This window comes from Aquarana catesbeiana, linkage group LG01, assembly GCF_042186555.1.
Source record: "Aquarana catesbeiana isolate 2022-GZ linkage group LG01, ASM4218655v1, whole genome shotgun sequence".
NCBI lineage: Eukaryota > Metazoa > Chordata > Amphibia > Anura > Ranidae > Aquarana > Aquarana catesbeiana.
The window spans coordinates 387,423,075-387,443,489 of NC_133324.1; the positions used below are offsets into that span (position 1 = coordinate 387,423,075).

The 20,415-nt window shown below is 41.7% G+C and overlaps 1 protein-coding gene across 1 annotated transcript in view; it reads right to left on the reverse strand.

Annotated features, from left to right (window-relative positions):
* Nucleotides 1-4,326: 4,326 nt before the first annotated feature.
* OSTF1 (osteoclast stimulating factor 1) overlaps nucleotides 4,327-20,415 on the reverse strand; it is a 73,388-nt gene continuing 57,299 nt past the window's right edge. The window contains exons 7-10 of the mRNA XM_073634207.1: nucleotides 18,298-18,347; nucleotides 9,749-9,827; nucleotides 6,638-6,736; nucleotides 4,327-4,537 (exon numbers count right to left, since the gene is read on the reverse strand). Coding sequence (XP_073490308.1) covers nucleotides 4,479-4,537; nucleotides 6,638-6,736; nucleotides 9,749-9,827; nucleotides 18,298-18,347 — 287 coding nt within the window. The 3' untranslated portion in view covers nucleotides 4,327-4,478. The remainder of the gene's footprint in view (nucleotides 4,538-6,637; nucleotides 6,737-9,748; nucleotides 9,828-18,297; nucleotides 18,348-20,415) is intronic.

Below are 20,415 nucleotides of genomic sequence, written 5' to 3' on the forward strand. Positions count from 1 at the left end.
TATGGCTTGCTTTCAACAATGGCTTTCTTCTTGCAACTCTTCCATAAAGGCCAGATTTGTGGAATGCACGCCTAATAGTTGTCCTGTGGACAGATTCTCCCACCTGAGCTGTGGATCTCTGCAGCTCCTCCAGAGTTACCATCGACCTCTTGGATGCTTCTGATTAATGCTCTTCTTGCAAGGCCTGTTAGTTTAGGTGGATGGCCATGTCTTGGTAGGTTTGCAGTTGTGCCATACTCTTTTCTTTTTCAGATGATGGATTGAACAGTGCTCTGTAAGATGTTCAAAGCTTGGGATATTTTTTTTATAACCTAATCCTGCTTTAGGCTGGGTTCACACCTATGCGAGTTGGATGCGGGTTTCTCCACATCCAATCCGCATAGCAGGAGAATATGACCAGCTTTCTATGGAGCCGGTTCACATGTCTCCGAGGCAGCTGCGGAGCGCACTGAACAGAAACACTGTGCGTCTTTGCCTTTGTTTCAGGGCCGAATTCAGGCAAAGATTCTGCCCTGATTCGTCCCTGAAATGGAGAACAGGGACGGACAGCGTTGCTGTGCGATCCGAAACCGGTTTAGGTGTGAACTGAGCCTTAAACTTCTCCATAACTTTATCCCTGACCTGTCTGGAGTGTTCCTTGGCCTTCATGATGCTTTGTTCGTTCACTAAAGTTCTCTAACAAACCTCTGAGAGCTTCACAGAACAGCTGTATTTATACTGAAATTAAATTACACACAGGTGGACTCTATTTACCAATTAGGTGACTTCTGAAGGCAATCGGTTCTGAACTAAAAAAATTTTAGTTCAGGGTATCAGAGTAATGGGGGCTTAATACAAATGCACATTACACTTTTCAGACTTTTATTTGTAAAAAAATTTTGAAAAACATTTATAATTTTTCTTCCACTTCACAATTATGTGCCACTTTGTGTTGCTCTATCACATAAAATCCCAATAAAATAGCTTTACGTTTTTGGTTATAACATGACAAAATGTGGAAGATTTCAAGGGGTATGATCACTTTTTCAAGGCACTGTATATCATTAATGCACCCCTATAATGTAACCTGGCACACCTACTGTTATACAGGGTACCTGTTGCAAATAAACTAGGACCATATATACAGCATTTGTGTATAAATATAATATCACATACATACACACACCCTAGACTAGCCCAAGAACAAAAACTCCCACTTATCCAACATTCAAGCTTGAAAAGGAGCACGATTGCTGATACATCCACAGTGCGCATGCTTGGAAGCGCGTTGCATGGGTCCAGTGACATCACCACGCCTTATGTAAGAAAAGAGTCATGGCTGCAGCCGGCGTACACTAAGAACTGTCACTGTTAACAGCGCACATGGGATCTACATACCCTTGATGTGCCTTTCTTATACCAACTCCACGCAAGTTCCCACTTGTCATACCTTTCAATAAATTGTTTTGACTTCTACACTTAGAGGCGCCTCTCTCCCTTCAGTCTTGAAAAAATAATGCCTACCATGTAAATGCTATCTCATGTACCTCTACACATCTGTGCTGCAATAAGCACTGCCAGGATGTTTATTGGAAGCAAATCAAACAAGAGAAGGTATGTTTTACCACAATGGTGATATCAATTTTTTTAATAGTGCTAGCTACCCAATTTTTGTTTGCATTTGCATTTTTGTCAGACAATGAGAGCATTGTTGGTTCTGCTTCTAATCCTAATGCCCCATACACACGATTGGATTTTCCGACAATAAATGTTGGATGTGAGCTTGTTGGCGGAAAGTTCGACTGTGTGTATGCTCCATCGAACATTTGTTGTCTGACTTTCCGCCAACCAATGTTGGCTGGCAGGTTCTCAAATTTTCCGCCAACAAATGTTTGTTGTCGGACTTTCCGATCGTGTGTACACAAGTCCGTTGGACAAAGGTCCATGCATGCTCGGAATCAAGTACGAGTCGGAAGCGCTCGGTCTTGTAAAACTAGCGTTCATAATGGAGATATCACGTACGTCTTGTACGTCATTACGTTCGTAATTGTTGGCCAACATTTGTGTGATCGTGTGTATGCAAGACAAGTTGGAGCCAACATCCTTTGAACAAAAATCCATGGTTTTGTTGTCGGAAAGTCCGATTGTGTGTATGAGGCAAAATAGTTTAGTAGTGTAAAAAGTAAAAAAAAAAAAAATATCTTATTGATCACTTAATCATCAGCAATAAATTAGTATTTATGTACATGAGTGCCTTTCTTAGCTTTAGAATATTATATGTTGCAAAGCCATAGTACATTGGCTTAAAATGTAAGATAAGGAATGAGTCCCTGCTGGGCAATTCAGTTTTATGTAGATTTGTTGCGTCATCCTTGGATTGAGTTTCTGCTTAGCTACCAAAAACGGATTCTGAATAAAGCTTTCCTTAGTACAGTGTGATAAAAAAAAAAAAAAAAAGGAGAAATGTGAATACCATTTTGGAGTGAAGATGAACAAGGTCACCTGTTTCTTCTATATCTTCCTACTTGCCAAAATAAGAGCTTCAAGAAGTTCATAGACCAAACACAACATATTTGCTGGGGACACATTCTGGTTTATAAGGAAAGGTGATGCCTGGCAGATGACTAGAAGAGACATCCATCGATCCATCGAGACCATCGATTTGCATGATTCTTAACCCCCCCGTGCACGGACATTAACATCAGCAGTACCCAGCTGAGGTAAGTGCTTGTGTTAATGGTAGCAACAGATGTACAAGTGTAGCTGGGTCTGGCATGCACGGTTCACCTCTATCCATGACTATGTCAGAAGAGGTGGTAAGGGTCTTTTGGGGGTTTAATATGTATTATGTCTCTTTCCTTAAGAAGTGCGAGCTGATCCTGCTGACATGCAGGGCCAGCTGATGAATGTACAGAGGGGAAAAAAAAAAAAAAGGAGGATGCTGATGTGCACTCTAATAAAGTGATAAAGGCTTACTAAAATTTTCTAAAAGGTCTTTGCATCTGCATAAACTTACAATATACTATATTTTACTGTATGGTCATTGGTATCATAGGACAGATGAGTATGATGGAAACCTAAAAGTTTGGTTGGAACCTAAAAACTGTATGAATAGAATGCACTGAACAAAACCAGTTAAGTGGCTTAATGAGCTCCCACTAACACCCACAATGGGGGACTATTCCTCCCACTGACACAAAAAATGGGAAACATATTTCAACTGACACCAACAATAAGCACAATTCCTCCCACTGACACCAATGATAAGACACAATTACTTCCACCAACAACGGGGCACTTTTCCTCCCACAGACCCAGTGATGGGAAACATCCTCCAACTGATATCAATGGAAGAGCACAATTCATACCACTGACAATTTTTTCCACCGACAATGGGGCCCTATTCCTTCCTCCAAAAGAGTTTTGAATTTTATTTACTCCCCAATAAATGACATGCCTGGTCAGTCATTAATTTACAGGTACATTTATTCCCTCCAGAAAGTTGTAACATCTGGATTTAGGTTTTATGTTAAAGTAAATGTGTGAGCATTCTGTATATTTAAAGATCCAGGCTCTAGGACTGCAAACCTGACCTTAGCTTCAATACCCTGATACAAGGAAAATCTTAAGAATTCTGAAAACCCTATATCTACAAACTTGTTTCAAGAACTCACTAAGCAGTAAATCCAAGATCAAGATGAGCCCAGATGAAATTATCCACAGAGCATGCACCTTTTAAAAACCATGTAGCAATGGAGCTTCCATAGTTCTACCCTCACACGTTTACTAGTTGTGCTGAACTTCCAGAACATTCAATTTGTTCATTAAACATTTAAACTTTTGCAAAAAGTCCAAATTTACAGAATATTTGCTGAACATTCACACAATACTATTTCATGCTTACATCCATCTCTTTGTAACATTCACCAATAAGCTTTATAAATATAGGCAAATACCAGCAAGTCCAGGTAGGCACATGTACACACGTTTTAGACCAAGTAGTATATATTTTTCATGTGTATATAAAAATCTAATTGAAAACTGCTGGATTTGGAGAACAAGTAGACAACAGATTTTAAGAAACATTTATTACATATGCAAAACAAAAATTAAATATTACCAATTTGATTGTCTAACAAGTAGAAACATTTTCATTAAATGTTAGCCTTTTCTTTTAGTCATTTAAAAAAGTACATGGAAATTTTGAAGAAACTGAAAAAAAAAAGAAAAAAAGAAAAAAAAAGAAAAATCAGACGCAGTACGTAAATCTAGAAATGAAAAAAAAATAAAATAAAAACCAAGGCGTAGTAACAAAAGTCAAGTGCACAGTATACAAAAAAAAAAAAGTAACAATGTGCTATAGTTTTTATTGTAATAAACATAAACAGTAATAAAACATATCCAGTTGATGTTGCATAGTTTAGGTCCTGTTTAAATGGTGCATACTGGAATGACAAATTTGCAGCTAAACCTGTTGTATTTATTTTTACAGCTGAGAACTAATCAGAATCTTCATCGTCAAGATATTCTTCCGCATTACTGGACGTTCGTACGACTCCTGAGAAACAAATTATAGTGAAGTTACCATAGCAGCAACCTTTGTTTACATAAGTTATGCTATTAAATACAGTACAAATAAGAAGTTACTGTATTGCCTATAGCAATTAGCGTCTTCTAATCATTTTGATTTGATCAGTAAAGAACGCTTTATCATAAATAATAAAACATACCTCATAAGTCTTAAGATAAAGTAATTCTAAAGGAAAGAAAAAAAACCCCATCATGTTATATTTACCTGCTTTGGTTTTTTACCCTAATGCAGAGAATGCACTAAAGTAAAAAAAAAAAAAAAAAAAAAAAAACCATGAGCCTTTAGAACCACTTGCCGACCAGCCGCCACAGTTACAGTGCGTCAGGGCAGCTCTATTGCACGAATCGCCTAACCGGTATGGCACTTCGTGTAATAGATACAGTGGGTGTGCGCACGGTGCCAGAGCCAATGTGTGTGGCTGGCGGTCGCAATGTCTGCCGGCCACCCACGACTGCTCCACAGAGAGCCAGAACGGGGATCTGCCAGTGTTAACAAGGTGGATCCCCGCTGTCAGGGGATTAGAGAGAGATCAGCTGTTCCTAGTGATCAGGAACAGCGATCTCTCTATTCCCGGTTAGTCCACTCCCCTCACAGTTAGAAACACCTCCCAGGGAACATATTTAACCCTTTGATCACCCCTAGTGCTAACTCCCTGCCAGTGTCATTTATACAGTAATCGGTGCATTTTTATACTTTTGGGCTGAATTCTGACCTGAAACAGACCAAAAGACGCACAGAGCTCCTGTGCAAATCGCATCGGAGCCAATGCGGAGGTGTATGAACCGGCTCTCCATAGAGAGCCGGTCACAATCTCCCGCTATGCGAACTGGATGCATCCAGTTCGCATAAGTGTGAACCCTGCCTCAAAGTTTGAACGTTGGTAAGTAACAGGTTACTAAAAGCATTGGGTCCTTGTTCATGCCTACCTGTTCTAGTGAATTGTATACATTCATCTTTCATCCCTGTGTACTGTAGGGTCACAAGTCATTCACCAGTTTGTTCATAGGACATTATCTGTGATCATCTACTCATTCTTTACCACCAGCTGTGTTGATTGGATAATACCACACATAGCAAAACTGTTTGAATATTTGTTGGTTTCTTCTTTGTTTGTAGCAAATGCTTTTACACAGAGTCTAATTTAGTGTAACGGGGTTAATAAAAGGTGAATTTGGATTGGGAGCTATTACTGCACTTTGAAGTGACTTGTGAACATTAGCTTCACACAGGTGCTGTAACAGCCTCTCCCCTGCAAAGTCTGGACCTCTTTGGTAAACAGCCTTCTGATGGCCCACATGTGTATTGAACCATGCATAAGCGTGGAGTTAGTGAAAAACATGTTGACTTTTACTGACAACAACTTACAAAGCCATCTACAACTTGGCCCCCAGCTACATCACTAACTTTGTCTCAAAATACCAAATTGTTCTCTTCGTTCCTTCCAAGACCTCCTGCTCTCCAGTTCCCTTGTTAACTCCTTCCATGCTCACCTCCAGGACTTTTCCAGAGTCTCTCCTATCCTATGGAACTCCCTACCCCAACCTGTCTGACTATCTTCTACTCTGCTTTTAGACGATCCCTTAAAACCCTTCTCTTCAGAGAAGCCTATTCTGCCCCTACCTAACTGTACTTTTATTTTCTCCATCAGCTCATCCCCTACACTTATTACCTTCTGTATTACTTGACCCCTACTTTTAAAAAATGTAAGCTCTAATGAGCAGGGCCCTCTCATTCCTACTGTACTGAATTGTATTGTAACTCTACTGTTGGCCGTCATGTTGTAAAGCACTGCACAAGCTGTTGGCGCTATTTAAATCCTGAATAATAATAATATTATTATTATTATTATTATTATTATTAATGGAATGCTTTTATTACTACAATAAAGTTGGGTGCATTTTCATAGTGCAGCCATCCGGACTTGTGGATTGTGTACTGTGTATTGAGCCGCTCAGACGGCACTTGGCGGAGAGACAGAAACTTTTAGGACGGCAGACATATTTTAATACTTTATAACAACATTATCCAAATATATGTCTGCATTAAAACCAAGTGGTCATGTATTACCTTGTGCCTGTCTCTTTTTAAGAAGGGAAGCACACTGAGCATTCGTCGCCATATCCATAGCCAGCTTTTTCTCATTATTCCTTAAATCTGTTCTTGCTCCTAATCAAAAGAAGCAAAATGTTAGTAAATTAACAGAAAGACAAAGAAGAAAAAAAAAAAAAAAAGTTATTTTATAAACAAAAACTTAACAAAAATTATCTGAATCATATCAGAGAGACTTTATAAAGAAATCAGTGTACTTTAACTAAGCCGTTACCTTCTGAACAATTTCTGCTCTATTTTAGAGTCGCTATCCCATTACTTGATGTATCATTTCACTCTGAGAAATGTCAAAGGACCAGCAGGAGAGAGCACAGCAGAAATTGTCCTGTAAGTAGAACTGCGGTCTGAATTCTTTAACATTATGCCAATGAATGCTTCTCGAAACAAGAACATTTAAACTGGATTTATGTTTTAATTTTACTTTCTCAGACTGCACAGCTTCTGATTTCCAGGAAGCAAAAGGTCATTCCTGAGTTAAAGTGGTTGTAAAGGCTGAAAGTTTTTACTTTCATGCATTCTATGCATGAAGGTAGAAAAAAAAACCTTCTGTCTGCTGCTCCCCCCAAAGCCCCCCTAATACTCATCTGAGCCCCCTCTCGATCCAGCATTGTGCACGAGAGACTCTGCTGTCCCAGCACTCCCTCTCCTCATTGGCCTTTGATATCAGTAGGCGCCATGGGCTCCCATTGCTGTCAATCACAGCCAGTGAGGAGAGAGCGGGCGCGGGGCCAAGCCACGGCTCTATGCGTCTTATGGACACATAGAGCCAGGCTCGGGAGCGAGCTTTCATCAGTAGGCCCCAAATTGCAAGCTGCATGCTCTGGGGGCACTGGTCAAGAGGGAAGACCTGAGAAGAAGAGGATCGGGGTTGCTCTGTGCAAAACCCTTGCAGAGTAGGTAGGTATGTAAGACGTTTGTCATTAAAAAAAAACAAAAACAAAAAAAAAAACACAACAACATCTGAACCTTTAATGTCACTTTAAAACCCGATATGATGCTACAGTCAGTTATGGGTACACATTAGCAACTAAAATATTGTTCAGCCGATTTGAAAACCTCTAATTGACCTGGCAACCTGTATCATCCATAGCATTAGCTCTGATGTAAGCAACTATAAGGCTCCTTTCACATCTGCCCGACAGACAGATCTGATCAGAAGCTTTGTATGCAGGACTATTGGCAGGCTATGTACTTAGCTTTGAGACTGTCCAGGTTTGGACCTGGAATCTTGAGGGATCTAAGGTAGCCTGATGTAAATGCACACTCTTTACAAACGGCAGCCTATAGATCCAAAATGAGTTTGCCACAGTCTGCCGCCTAAATGTAGACAGAAAACTGAACAGGCAGAAACGTCACAAAAGTGACATCTATCCAGTTCTACTTTAATGCCAGCAGGTGAGCTGTTCATGGATGTCCTGCTGAATGGAACACAGCACACCCATGTAAAAGGACCCATAGACAAAAAGTCACATTGCTGATTACAAGAGAGGGATGCTTCTGTGTTATGTCATGGAGTAGAAAGGAAAGCCTAAAAATGAAAAAGAAATTCTTTTGAACAGGAAGCTTGAAAATAAAAATTATGGCTAGGGCTCAACAAAACCAGGTGACCTTTACTTGAACGTTAGGCCCCTTTCACACGGGCACCGTCAGTTTAGCCACATTAAAAACGTATCAGTTCTTATCCGTTGCTTCATCCGTCTTCATCCGTCATCCGTTCCGTTAATCTCCGTTTTCATCCATCTTCCGTTCCGTTAATATCCGTTTTCATCCGTTAATGTACACGTTTACATCCGTTTTTTCATCCATTTTTGTATCTGCTTACAGCAGTTTCTTTGCATTTAAGGAAATTACCCAGAAAGCCTTGCTCCACCCATCCTACATTGCCATGCGTGAACAATTTGCCGACTACTTTCTATCTCCATCAGGAGAAGTTTCATGGCAGTATATATATACTGTATATATATATATATATATATATATATATATATATATATATATATATATATATTGCAGTGCAAATTTAAATTTATTAATTCATTAATTTGGGTATTTCATTGTGTTTTGATAGCATAAAAAGACACAAAAGCACATGATATGTTCAAAACAGTTTTAGTTTTATTATTCTGCATAACCCTTTTAAAATAAAGGTTTTTTCACTTTGTTTTTTTATTTGTCAAAGTATGAACTTTGAATTATTTCTTCAAGACGGATCTTAACTGATCGGACGTTGACGGACATTGTCAGTTAACGTCAGTTAATATCAGTTTTGACGGATCTGGACGTAGCTTTGTACGTTAAAAAAAACGGATAAAAACGGAAGCGGAGGTTAACTGATGGTAACGGATGGTCATCCCTTTGCCCATAGGAATGCATTGTCGTCCGTTGACGGATGAAAGAAAAACGGATAGACGGTCCGTCCGTGTGAAAGGGGCCTTAGAATCAATATCTACATGCATCTCACCAATGGTATGCAAACAGCCTGAGCTCAATCAAAAGTATTACAACAGAAACCCAGCCTGCCAGGAAGTAAAGCAGTGGCTTCCTGAACAGCAACGATTACAGTTATAGAACCAAGTGGTAGACAGACAGTCCTTGATGGTGACATGATGCAGTGTGACCACACCAAAAGCACACAGAGCAGAGACGTATAACCCGCAGACGGGCCTAGGAACTACTTTTATTGCACCCTATATAGGATCAAATTTATGTAGCCAGAAAAAGTAATTCTATCACAGTGTCTCTTAGAAATCGCTGTGATACCAAAGACAAAGATAAAAACGTTTATTAGCATCTCTTTAAGAAGGCTATAAATAATAAACAGCAGTCAACGCAGCAAAATAATGTACCTAAACAATAACTGATGTATGCAATAAATCAGTGGACATTGTAGAGCTAGGCCTGTCCACTGAATGTAATTCAAGAAAGATAAATTCCCATGGATGCAACTTAATGACAAATTTATAATAGGAATGTTTGTCATAACAAACGACTTTTCTGAGGTCTTTTGTCATCGAAAAAAAAAGGAAAGTGATAATTACTTTGCATGAATGATGAAACGCTAAATCTCACCTTTCAAGAGCAGCAGCTCTACGATATCAGCGTATCCCTTCCATGCAGCAGCATGCAGAGCAGTGTCTCCAAGCTTATTCTGGACAAAGAAGATGAGAATTGCTTATTATTATAAGACGCAGCTACTGTGTGTGTGCATTTTTGTACATTTTGGTTAAACCTGCCTAGAGAGCCACAAAAGTGTTTTCTAGTTCAGTATAACAAACTGACCAAGATTTTTTCGGTTCACTAGTAATTTAGGATGACACCCTCCCCCCCCCAACCAATCTTACTGCATGTTAAAAAGGCCAGAGTGAAAAAAATGAACACATCTTAAAGTGGTTCGATGTATGATACCTTTATGCATTCGATGTATGTAGGTAAAAAAAAACCTTCTGTGTGCTGCTCTGCCAATAGTCCCCCCTAATACTCACCCGAGCCGCCACTGGCTCCCACTGCTGTTAATCACAGCCAGTGAACCAATTAGGGAAGAGCAGGGGCGAGCCACGGCTTTATGTGTCTTATGGACGCTTGGGAGTAAGCACGCACCAGTGCCCCCCCATAGCAAGCAGTTTGCTATTGGGGGCACTGTTCAGGGGGGGGGGGAGGAGCCAGGAGAACCGTCGGGGGACCCGAGAAAAGGAGGATCGCGGCCGCTCTGTGCAAAACCACTGCACAGAGCAGGAAAGTAGGACTTTTTTTTTTTTTTTTTTTTTTTTTTAAATAACAAACGGAACCTTTAATGTCACTTTAAAACAAAGCATATCTCTCTATAGTGTGTACTTGTCTCAATCAAGTGTCACTTCTGTCCGCTGCCTCGTTCCTCTGCTTATCAGCAGGAGTCACTTCTGATGAGTTTTCCAGACACCAAGAAACAAACAGTGACGGGGAGGACAGCCTCCGTGGGTTGTATGAAGGAGGGGGGGGGCTTTCCTCACTGATGTAACTTCAGCTATCTGCCCCCTGCTTTTCAGAGCCGAGAGATTCTGTGTAAATTCTACACTTTGAATGGATGTAGGGGAAAGATGGCTATAGATAAACAAGTACAACTTATGTAGGAGGATTTGTTTCATCTTTGTGTATCACCTGAGGTCAGTCACGTCACTGAGTATATGTAAGGGTTTACATCCACTTTAACCGCTTGCCTACCGCCCGCCATCGATTGACAGCAGCAGAATGGCTCGAATTGCCATAGCTTTACGGCTTCAAGGTGTATAGGGCACACACGCCGCCGCTGGCGCGCCCACTGCGTGACGTAGATGCCCGTGGGCGTGTACGGTGGCCGTGATGGCCGTCGGCTACCCGCAATTGCTCCAGAAAAGGAGAGAATGGAGATCTGTCAATGTAAATAGACAGATCTCCGCTCTGTCACGGGTGATGAGAGCGATCTGTTGTTCCTACTGCTTTAGGAACAACAATCGGTCTCCTCCCCCAGGCAGTCCCATCTGCCCACAGTTAGAATCACTCCCTAGGACACACATTTAACCCATTCATCATTTATACAGTAATCAATGGCTATTTATAGCTCTGATCGCTGTATAAGTGTCACTGGTCCCAAAATAGTGTGTGAATCTGTCCGCCGCAATGTCGCAGTCCCCCCAAAAAAAATTACTAGTAAAAAAAATAAAAAATAAAAATAATAATAATAAAAATGCCATAAATTTATGCCCCATTTTGTAGATGCTATAACTTTTGCGCAAAACAATCAATATACGGTTGCATTTTTTAACTGTGACAGGTAGTGAGGAGTAAAAACACCATTTTACGTCCTTAGAAAGCCTGAAGGTGGTGTTTGGTTTTCGGGGTCCTGTACACGGCTAGGCTCCCAAAAAGTCTCACACATGTGGTATCTCCGTACTCAGGAGAAGCAGCAGAATGTATTTTGGGGTGTAATTTCACATATGCCCATGGCATGTTTGAGCAATATATCATTTAGTGACAACTTTGTGCACAAAAAAAAAAAAAAAAAAAAGTTTGTCATTTTCCCGAAACTTGTGGCAAAATATAAAATATAAAGTATTCCATGGACTCAACATGCCACTCATCAAATAGCTTGGGGTGTCTACATTGCAAAAAGGGGTCATTTTATTTGGGGGGGGGGGGGGGTGTTGAACTATTCTGGCATTTTATGCACAACATTTAGAAGCTTATGTCACACATTACCCACTCTTCTAACCACTTAAAGACGAGGCCCTTTCTGACATTTTTTTGTTTACATGAAAATGTTTTTTTTTTGCTAGAAAATTACTTTGAACCCCCAAACATTATATATTTTTTTTAAAAGCAAAGACCCTACAGATTAAAATGGTGGGTGTTGTAACTTTTTTTTTTTTTTCCCACACAGTATTTGCGCAGCGATTTTTCAAACGCAATTTTTTGGGAAAAAAACAAAAAACTTTTTTTCATTTTAATGCACTAAAACACACTATATTGCCCAAATGTTTGATGAAATAAAAAAGATGATCTTATGCCGAGTACATGGATACCAAACACGACATGTTTTAACCACTTCCCGGCCTATAGCAGAATGACGGCCGGCGGTGGTTCAGTTATCCTGACTGGGCCTCATATGACGTCCAGCAGGATAACAGCCACCGCGCGCCTGTGGGGGTGGCATTGTGGCGAGCAGTGGTGCGATGTGTCAGTCGGACACACCGATCTCAGTAAAGAGCCTCCAGCTCTTTTTAAAATATTTTTTATCAAAATACCACCAAAAGAAAGCTCTATTTGTGGGAACAAAATGATAAAAAAATTTGTTTGGGTACAGTGTAGCATGACCGCGCAATTGTCATTCAAATTGCAACAGCGCTGAAAGCTGAAAATTGGCTTGTGCAGGAAAGTGTGTAAGTACCTGGTATTGAAGTGGTTAAAATTGCGCACAAACGTGGAGCAGCGACAAACTACATTTTTAAAAGCCTTTAAAAGTTACAATTTTAGATTTACAGAGGAGGTCTACTGCTAAAATTACTGCCCTCGATCTGACCTTCGCGGTGATACCTCACATGCATGGTGCAATTGCTGTTTACATATGACACCAGACCAACGCTTGCGTTCGCCTTTGCGCGTGAGCACGGGGGGACAGGGGTGCTCGTTTTTTTTTTAATTATTGATTTTGCTTTTTTGTTTTATTTTAAACTGTTCCTTTCATTTTTTTTATCATTTTTATTATCTCAGAGAATGTAAATATCCCCTATGATAGCAATAGGTAGTGACAGGTACTCTTTTTTGAAAAAATGGGGTCCATTAGACCCTAGATCTCTCCTTTGCCCTCAAAGCATCTGACCACACCAAGATCGGTGTGATAAAATGCTTTTCCAATGGTGCTGTTTATATCCGGCGAAACCTAAGTCATGAAATGCTCGTAGCTTCTGGTTTCTTAGGCCATAGAGATGATTGGAGCCATTCTGGTCTCTGATCAGCTCTATGGTCAGCTTGCGGAACCACCGGCTGCATTCTCGGGTTCCCTGTTGGGACAGGGAAGCCTGAGAAAACCATGGAAGACGGTGGGAGGGGGGAACATTCCCTCCCACTGCTTGTAAAAGCAGTCTAAAGGTTAATTAGCCGCTAGGATTGCTTTTACATGAAAGCCAACCGCTGGCTGAAAAGAATAATGATACCAAGATGATACCTAAACCTGCAGGCATCATTCTGTTATAACCTCTCAAAGTCCAGCAACATACCAGTACATTGCTGGTCCTTGTTGGGCATATATTGTAATGTACTTTTTTTTCATGCAGCCTTTGGGCTGAACGAAAAAAAAAAAAAAAAAAAAAAAAAGAAGAAGGAGAGAGTGATCGGTGGGTATGCCCACCATTAGAATACGCCCTTTATCCACCCACTTCTAATGATGGGCATACATGCACTATTTTGTTTTTAACTGTGGTGGTGAAATCACCTCTTACAGCGCTAGAGTCGCTGATTTTCGTATCGTGAGAGCAAACGCTGTTGCTGTCAAGATAAATAAATCAGTGCTGCAGCTGAATGGCATACCTGCTAAGCAAATGATGGTTAACAATAAAACAAAGTAACATTACAGTATAACAGTAAGACATACCATACCTGCAAAGCAAATACAATAAACATAGTAAAAAAAAAAAAAAAAAAAAAAAAAAAAAAAAACACACATTACAGTTTTAACCACTTAAAGACCAGCCTCGTTTTGGATTTTAGGTGTTTACATGTTTAAAACTGTTTTTTTTTTTTTGCTAGAAAATTACTTAGAATCCCCAAACATTATATATTGTTTTTTTTTCTAACACTAGAGAATAAAATGGCGGTCATTGCAATACTTTTTTTTGCACCGTATTTGCGCAGCGGTCTTATAAGTGCACTTTTTTTGGAAAAAATGCACTTTTTTGAAGAAAAAAAATAAGATAACAGTAAAGTTAGCCCAATTTTTTTTTATATTGTGAAATATAATGTTACGCCAAGTAAATTGATACCCAACATGTCACGCTTCAAAATTGCGCCCGCTCGTGGAATAGCGTCAAACTTTTACCCTTAAAAATCTCCATAGGCGACGTTTAAAAAATTCTACAGGTTGCATGTTTTGTGCTACAGAGGAGGTCTAGGGCTAGAATTATTGCTCTTGCTCTACCGGTCGCGGCGATACCTCACATGTGTGGTTTGACCACCGTTTTCATATGCGGGCGCTACTCACGTATGCGTTCGCTTCTGCGCGCAAGCTCGTCGGGACAGGGCGCTTTAAAATTTTTTTTTTTGTTCCTCTTAAATATGAGATCTGGGGTCAAAAAGTCCTCAGATCTCATATTTAGAGTAAAATGCAAAAAAAAAAAAAGAAAAAAAAAAAAGTTGTTTAAAAAAAAAAAAGAAGACACAAAAAAAATTGTTGCCTTTAAGAGAAGTGGGCGGAGCCGACGTAATGATGTCGCTCCGGCCGTCCTATGGTATAGAGACGGGTGGGCGCCATCTTGGCCTCACTCGTCTATACCCAGGCACAGAAAGGACCCGATCGCCTCCGCCGCTACCGACGGCTCCGGTAAGCGGCGGAGGGCGCGGGAGGGGGGGTGGCACCTCTCCCGCCGCCGATAACGGTGATTTCGCGGTGAACCCGCCGCAGAGACCACCGTTATCGTGTACAGAAACGCCGGCCACAAAGATGGATACCTCGGTTGTGGCAGCAGCTGCTGCCGTTACCGAGATATCCATCTTTAAAGTGATGATGTATATATACAGTGGCCGGTCGTTAAGTGGTTAAAATACAGTAACAATAGAGCGGACAATAGAGAGTGAACATAAGAGAGAGAATAGAGAGAGAAGAAAATTAAAACAACTATTTTTGGCTTTTTTTTTTCTTTTTTTGTGTTTTTGTGCATTTTTATATAAACTGTAAACGTTTCAGATTAGGGTCTCTCAAAATGTGATGGCTATCTCATCTTTCAGGACCCTGTGTAAGTGTGCCTAGGACTGTGCAATGCTGTACCCTACGCCAATACTCCACTAGAGTGTGGTAGCGTTTCGAAACAGTCACCAATGCAAAGACCAGGTTGGTCAAGACAGGAGGGACAATAAAGGGGGGTGTCACGCCTATATCCGTGCTTTCTACAGACACGACAACTTCTTTGGGGATTTCTTTGGGTAGGGGTACCAGGGAGGACATGCGGAAAATGCCTCTCATGCAGCTGGCTCACTGCATTTGGATTGGGAAGTTAGACCACAGCACCGTCTGGAAACAGAAGGGCTGTTATGATCTCTTCCTGGAATTTAAGGAAGGATCCAGTTCGTCCTGGAGCTTTGTAAAGCACATAAGCATTCAGCAGAGCCAATTGGAATAAGTATACAGGCACTTTTTTATACCAGCGTCTGGCCTTATGAGCAATTAGGTTCGGTGCCAACAACTGGTCGTTGAGGTCCACCCCTTATATTAAGGTTATATTCGTGGACACGGAGAGCTTTCTCCACAACACCAGTCTCCGTAGGAATTTGGACCGTCGTGTCTGCGTGAAGGGAGGTAAGAACGAAAACATTCTTATTATCCCTCCACTTCACAGCAAGCAAATTATTACATCTCAAGCAGACTCTCTCCCCCAGCCCAAGACGGGAATGTACAAGCCGTTGGGGTAAGCCCCGGCGATTAGATTGCACAGTGACATGGGCCAATTCCATGATCACACAAGTGCCTAAAAAGTGGCACGCTTGTATAATAATTGTCCACATACAAGTGGTACCCCTTTCCAAATAAGGGTGACACCAAATCCCACACAATCTTACCAGCGCTCCCTATGTAGTCTGGGCAATTCTCCGGCTCTACGTAACTATTCCCTTGTAAACTATATGTATAGCCTCTTGCCCTGTCACAGAGCTTATACATCTTGACCCCATATCTGGCACGCTTGCTGGGAAGATACTGTTTGAAAGACTCATCAACGCAGACAACTTGATCTGGAGTAAACAAGGCTGCAAACTGCTGGTTGAAGTGGTTTACGAGGGGCTGAATTTTGTAGAGCCGATCGTATTCAGGGTCCCCCCCGAGGACGACAGAGTTCATTGTCACTGAAATGCATGAACCGCAAGATCTGCTCGTATTGTGTCCTGGTCATGGAGGCAGACCAATTCGACCGCAACTCACTTTTTTAGTTATGCGGAGGGATAGGCCCAGGAAGGTCTTAAATTCGGAGACCATAATAGGTTTCTAATTTCTGGCAAGGATCAACTGGGGGATTAGCAGCGATGAATTGACCAGCATACAAATTGCTTTGGTCCACAATAGATCTATAGAGATCTTCATTAAAAATCAACTGTTTCCACCAGAATTCCGGGTTGGCCAGTGAATGGGGGAAGTACGGGTGCTGCAGAAGTGGTGGGCTCCCAGTTCGGATTGGCAAACGCAGCAGGAAGGGCACTATGGGCCTGTCTTTGTTTTCTTGGTGGCCGGGACACTACTTGTGCTAGCCACCGCACCAGCTTGAACTGCACTTATGGGACTCGCCACGTCACCACATGATGCTGCAGTGCTGGATGTACGACCAGGATGTACTAGGCTGCTGGTGCTTCTCAGGTCACCAGAAGGATGAAGTAGTGGCTCTCTGCTCCATATGAGGGACCTGCAGGCTCTTGTACCTCAACAACAGCAGAAGAACGGGAACGCCTGACCTTGGCAGGGACCAATAATCTGTCGTCAGAGCTATCTGTCAGGGTGCCGCTGCTGTCTACAGGATCGTATTCTGAGCCTGAATCTGACAGATGGGCGAGTTCCTCTTCACTCTCATCTGTCATGCTCAGAAACGTGTAGGCCTCTTCACTAGTGTACCTTTGATTGGACATTTTGGCCTCTAAATTTACAAGTACATTAGTGAGACTCACAGCAGAAAAGAGAAGAGAGAGAGAGAAAGAGAGAGAGAGAGAAAGAGAGAAAGAGAGAAAGAGGAGAGAGAAAGAAAAAAAGAAAGAAGGAAGAGCACTGTCAGTGACTGCTTCCAAAAAAAACTGTTAGCGTTCACAGGGATCAGGCCTGACACTGCGAATGCTGCAGTTAAGTCTTTAGTGTTTTGTAAGTGACAGTAATCGATTGATACTGCACTTGGGTGCTAGCAGGTATCTGGGCTGGTCCCGCTAACACTGTGTTTTTTGGCAACCCTAAACTACTGGGGACGCTAGTATAGATCTGATCGGATCGGATATTGATCCGTTCAGACAATATACTACTAAAGGGAGGTGCATGGTGCGTGCGTGGGTGTTAGCACTACTGGCACTAATCTGATGCTGCCTGGGGCGACGCAGACCCTAACTGACGCTAAAATCTGATATCACCCGCCAGGAGATCAGGGGGTTAAACCTTTAATTAGGTAATATACGGCGGGTGCCCTGACGCTATAAGAAAAAAAAATAACTGACCAGTGTCACCTGTGACACCAATACGGTGATCACTGGTGACAGGGGGTGATCAAGGGGTTAAACCTTTACAAGGGGGGGTCCCTAGACCTATCTGGGGCTACTACTAAGTACCTCAATGCTGATTAGTGTCACAAATGACACCAGTACAGTGATCAAAGAAAAATATGAACACTGCACTGGGTGACACAGTGACAGGGAGTGAAGCGGTTAATTGGGGTGGGGATGGGGGAGAAATATGTGCCTATGTGTACTGTGTAGTGTAGTGTTGGTGCAACTCTTGGATGTCATCTCTCTGGAATGGAAAAGAGTTCCACAAGGGGAGATGACATCACTTCCCCTGTCTGTGTTTACACTTACACAGGCAGGGGAGGATTTCATTCGTCAGGACCGATCAGCAGGCCCCAGGCGGCCGCATGCCCGACGTAAGATAACGTCGCTTCACCCACCCGTGCCATTCTACCGCAGTAAAACTGAGGCGGCTTGTCAGAAAGTGGTTAAACCTGACGTCAGTTATGCTTTAAACATCCATCTGTCATAAATAACTGGAGTCCCTATCACATATTTATAACTGTCTAAAAGAATAGTCCTACTTTGCGGCTATAATCCTTAAAAGACAAAGCTACTTTCCCCATGCTGCATGTGCGTTTACAGCTAAAACAAATCATTTTCTCACAGTCTGAAAATCAAAAGCAACAAAATAGATTAAATATGCTTACCTGCTGGTTTAGCTCAATATTTGGTTGTGCAAGTAAGACTTCCACAACATCTAGAATAAAAAAAAAAACAAACAAAAAAAACACAACTTTATAAATGTGTTCCTGAACAGCCGCTAATATTTATACATCTAAGAATAGTTTGGCTCAATAGATTCTTTCATTATATACATTTACTGGTAAATTCTGCGTAAATTAAACGTTTAAAATGCATTCAGAATTGCTGGCCATACTGTGCTTATAAAAGACAGCGTCAGCACATTTCCAAAGCTCTGGGAACCCTTTTGGGTCCTCACAGTTACAGGTTCTTGTTTCTATAACCTATAATTCAAAGGCCCTCTTTCTGATTACAATGCAACACCACAGGACATGTTACACCCAAATTTCCAGTATCTTCAAGAAATGCCTGGTGTACGCATTACTCAAACACCCACTTCCATTCTTCATTTAAAACCTATTTTTGTATAGTTTCACTGGTCCATCTCGGATCTTAATCAATGTAAGTATGCATATTCCATACCAGACATCCCTATGGAAACTGGAAATCACTGCAGTAAAGACAGACCACTACTACAGTGATACCGACTAGCTCCTGAAGCACATCCTCTGAATGGATGAGGTGGCGATTGTGACATCACCGCCCTGCCTCTCCACCTCTTCCAATCACAGAAGGCTTTGCATTCATTTAGAAAATGTAAAGTGTTCTCTGAATGCTGCTCATGCTGAGTGAAGGATTCCCTGTGTTCGCAAAGCAGCATGGTAGCTTCTTGGGATGGGACCCGGTACCTAGCGGAGATCAAGGTAGCAGCAGTGTCTACTATAGTGGATCATTAGCTTCCACAGAAATCAACCAGGTATAGCACATGCACACTTAAAATTGGTCCAAGGTGGACAAAATGTAACTATGCAAAAATAGCTTACCTGTAACAGCTTACCTGTAAAATCCTTTTCTTGGAGTACATCATAGGACACAGAGCCACAGTAATTACTGTATGGGTTATATGGCACCTTCAGGTGATGAACACTGGCATACCCTCAACAGGAAGTTCAGTTCCCCATATAGGCCCTCCCCTTACTGGGAGTACCTCAGTTTTGTAGCAAAGCAATACATGTGTAACCAGAAAGAGGGGAGGGACATCTGTGTCCCATGATGTACTCCAAGAAAAGGATTTTACAGGTAAGCTGTTATAAAAATCCTATTTTCTTTATCGTACATCACGGGACACAGAGCCACAGTAATTACTGTATGGGATGTCCCTGAGCAATGCCACCTGAGGGGAGGGGACACAACAAAAGTAGGGTGAAATCAGACCTGAGGACCTATACTGCTGCCTGCAGCACACTGCGCCCAAAGGAGATATCCTCATGCCTTTTTACATCCATCTGATAGAATCTGGTGAATGTATGGACTGAAGACAAGGTTGCGGCCTTGCAGATTTGAGCCATGGAGGCTTGGTGATGCACTGCCCACGAAGCACTAACAGCCCTGGCGGAGTGCGCTTTAACCTGGAAAGGTGGAACCTTCCTCTTCAAGCCATAAGCTTGAATAATTACCTGCCAAATCCATTTGGCAATAGTGGATTTCGATGCTGCCTGTCCTTTCCTAGGACCTTCAGGCAACACAAACAAAAACATCTGTTTTCTGAATCTGGGCAGTCATCTTCAAATAGACTGACTGCTCTCACTAGATCTAAAGAGTGTAGTGACTTTTCCTTCCTTAGAACAGGGTTCTGGAAAAAATTAAGGTAAAAACAATATCCTGGTTTAGGTGAAAACCTGAAACCACCTTTGGCAGAAAGCTAGGATAAGGGCGCAATATCACTCTATCCTTGTGAACGATTAAATATGGCTCTTTACAAGAGAGAGCCGGCAGCTCTGATACCCTTCTTACAGAAGAAGTGGCTACCAGAAAAATTAGCTTCCTTGTCAAAAAAGGACCAAAGGAACATGTCGTACCGGCTCAAAAGGCTGTTTCTGTAATGCCGACAGAACTAAAAATTCAAGTCCCAAGGATTCAGGGGTGCTTTAACCGGTGGATTAAGCCGTGTTATCCCCTGTATAAAGCTTCGGATCAAAGAATGCAAAGCCAGCGGACGTTGAAACAATACTGGTAAGGCCGAG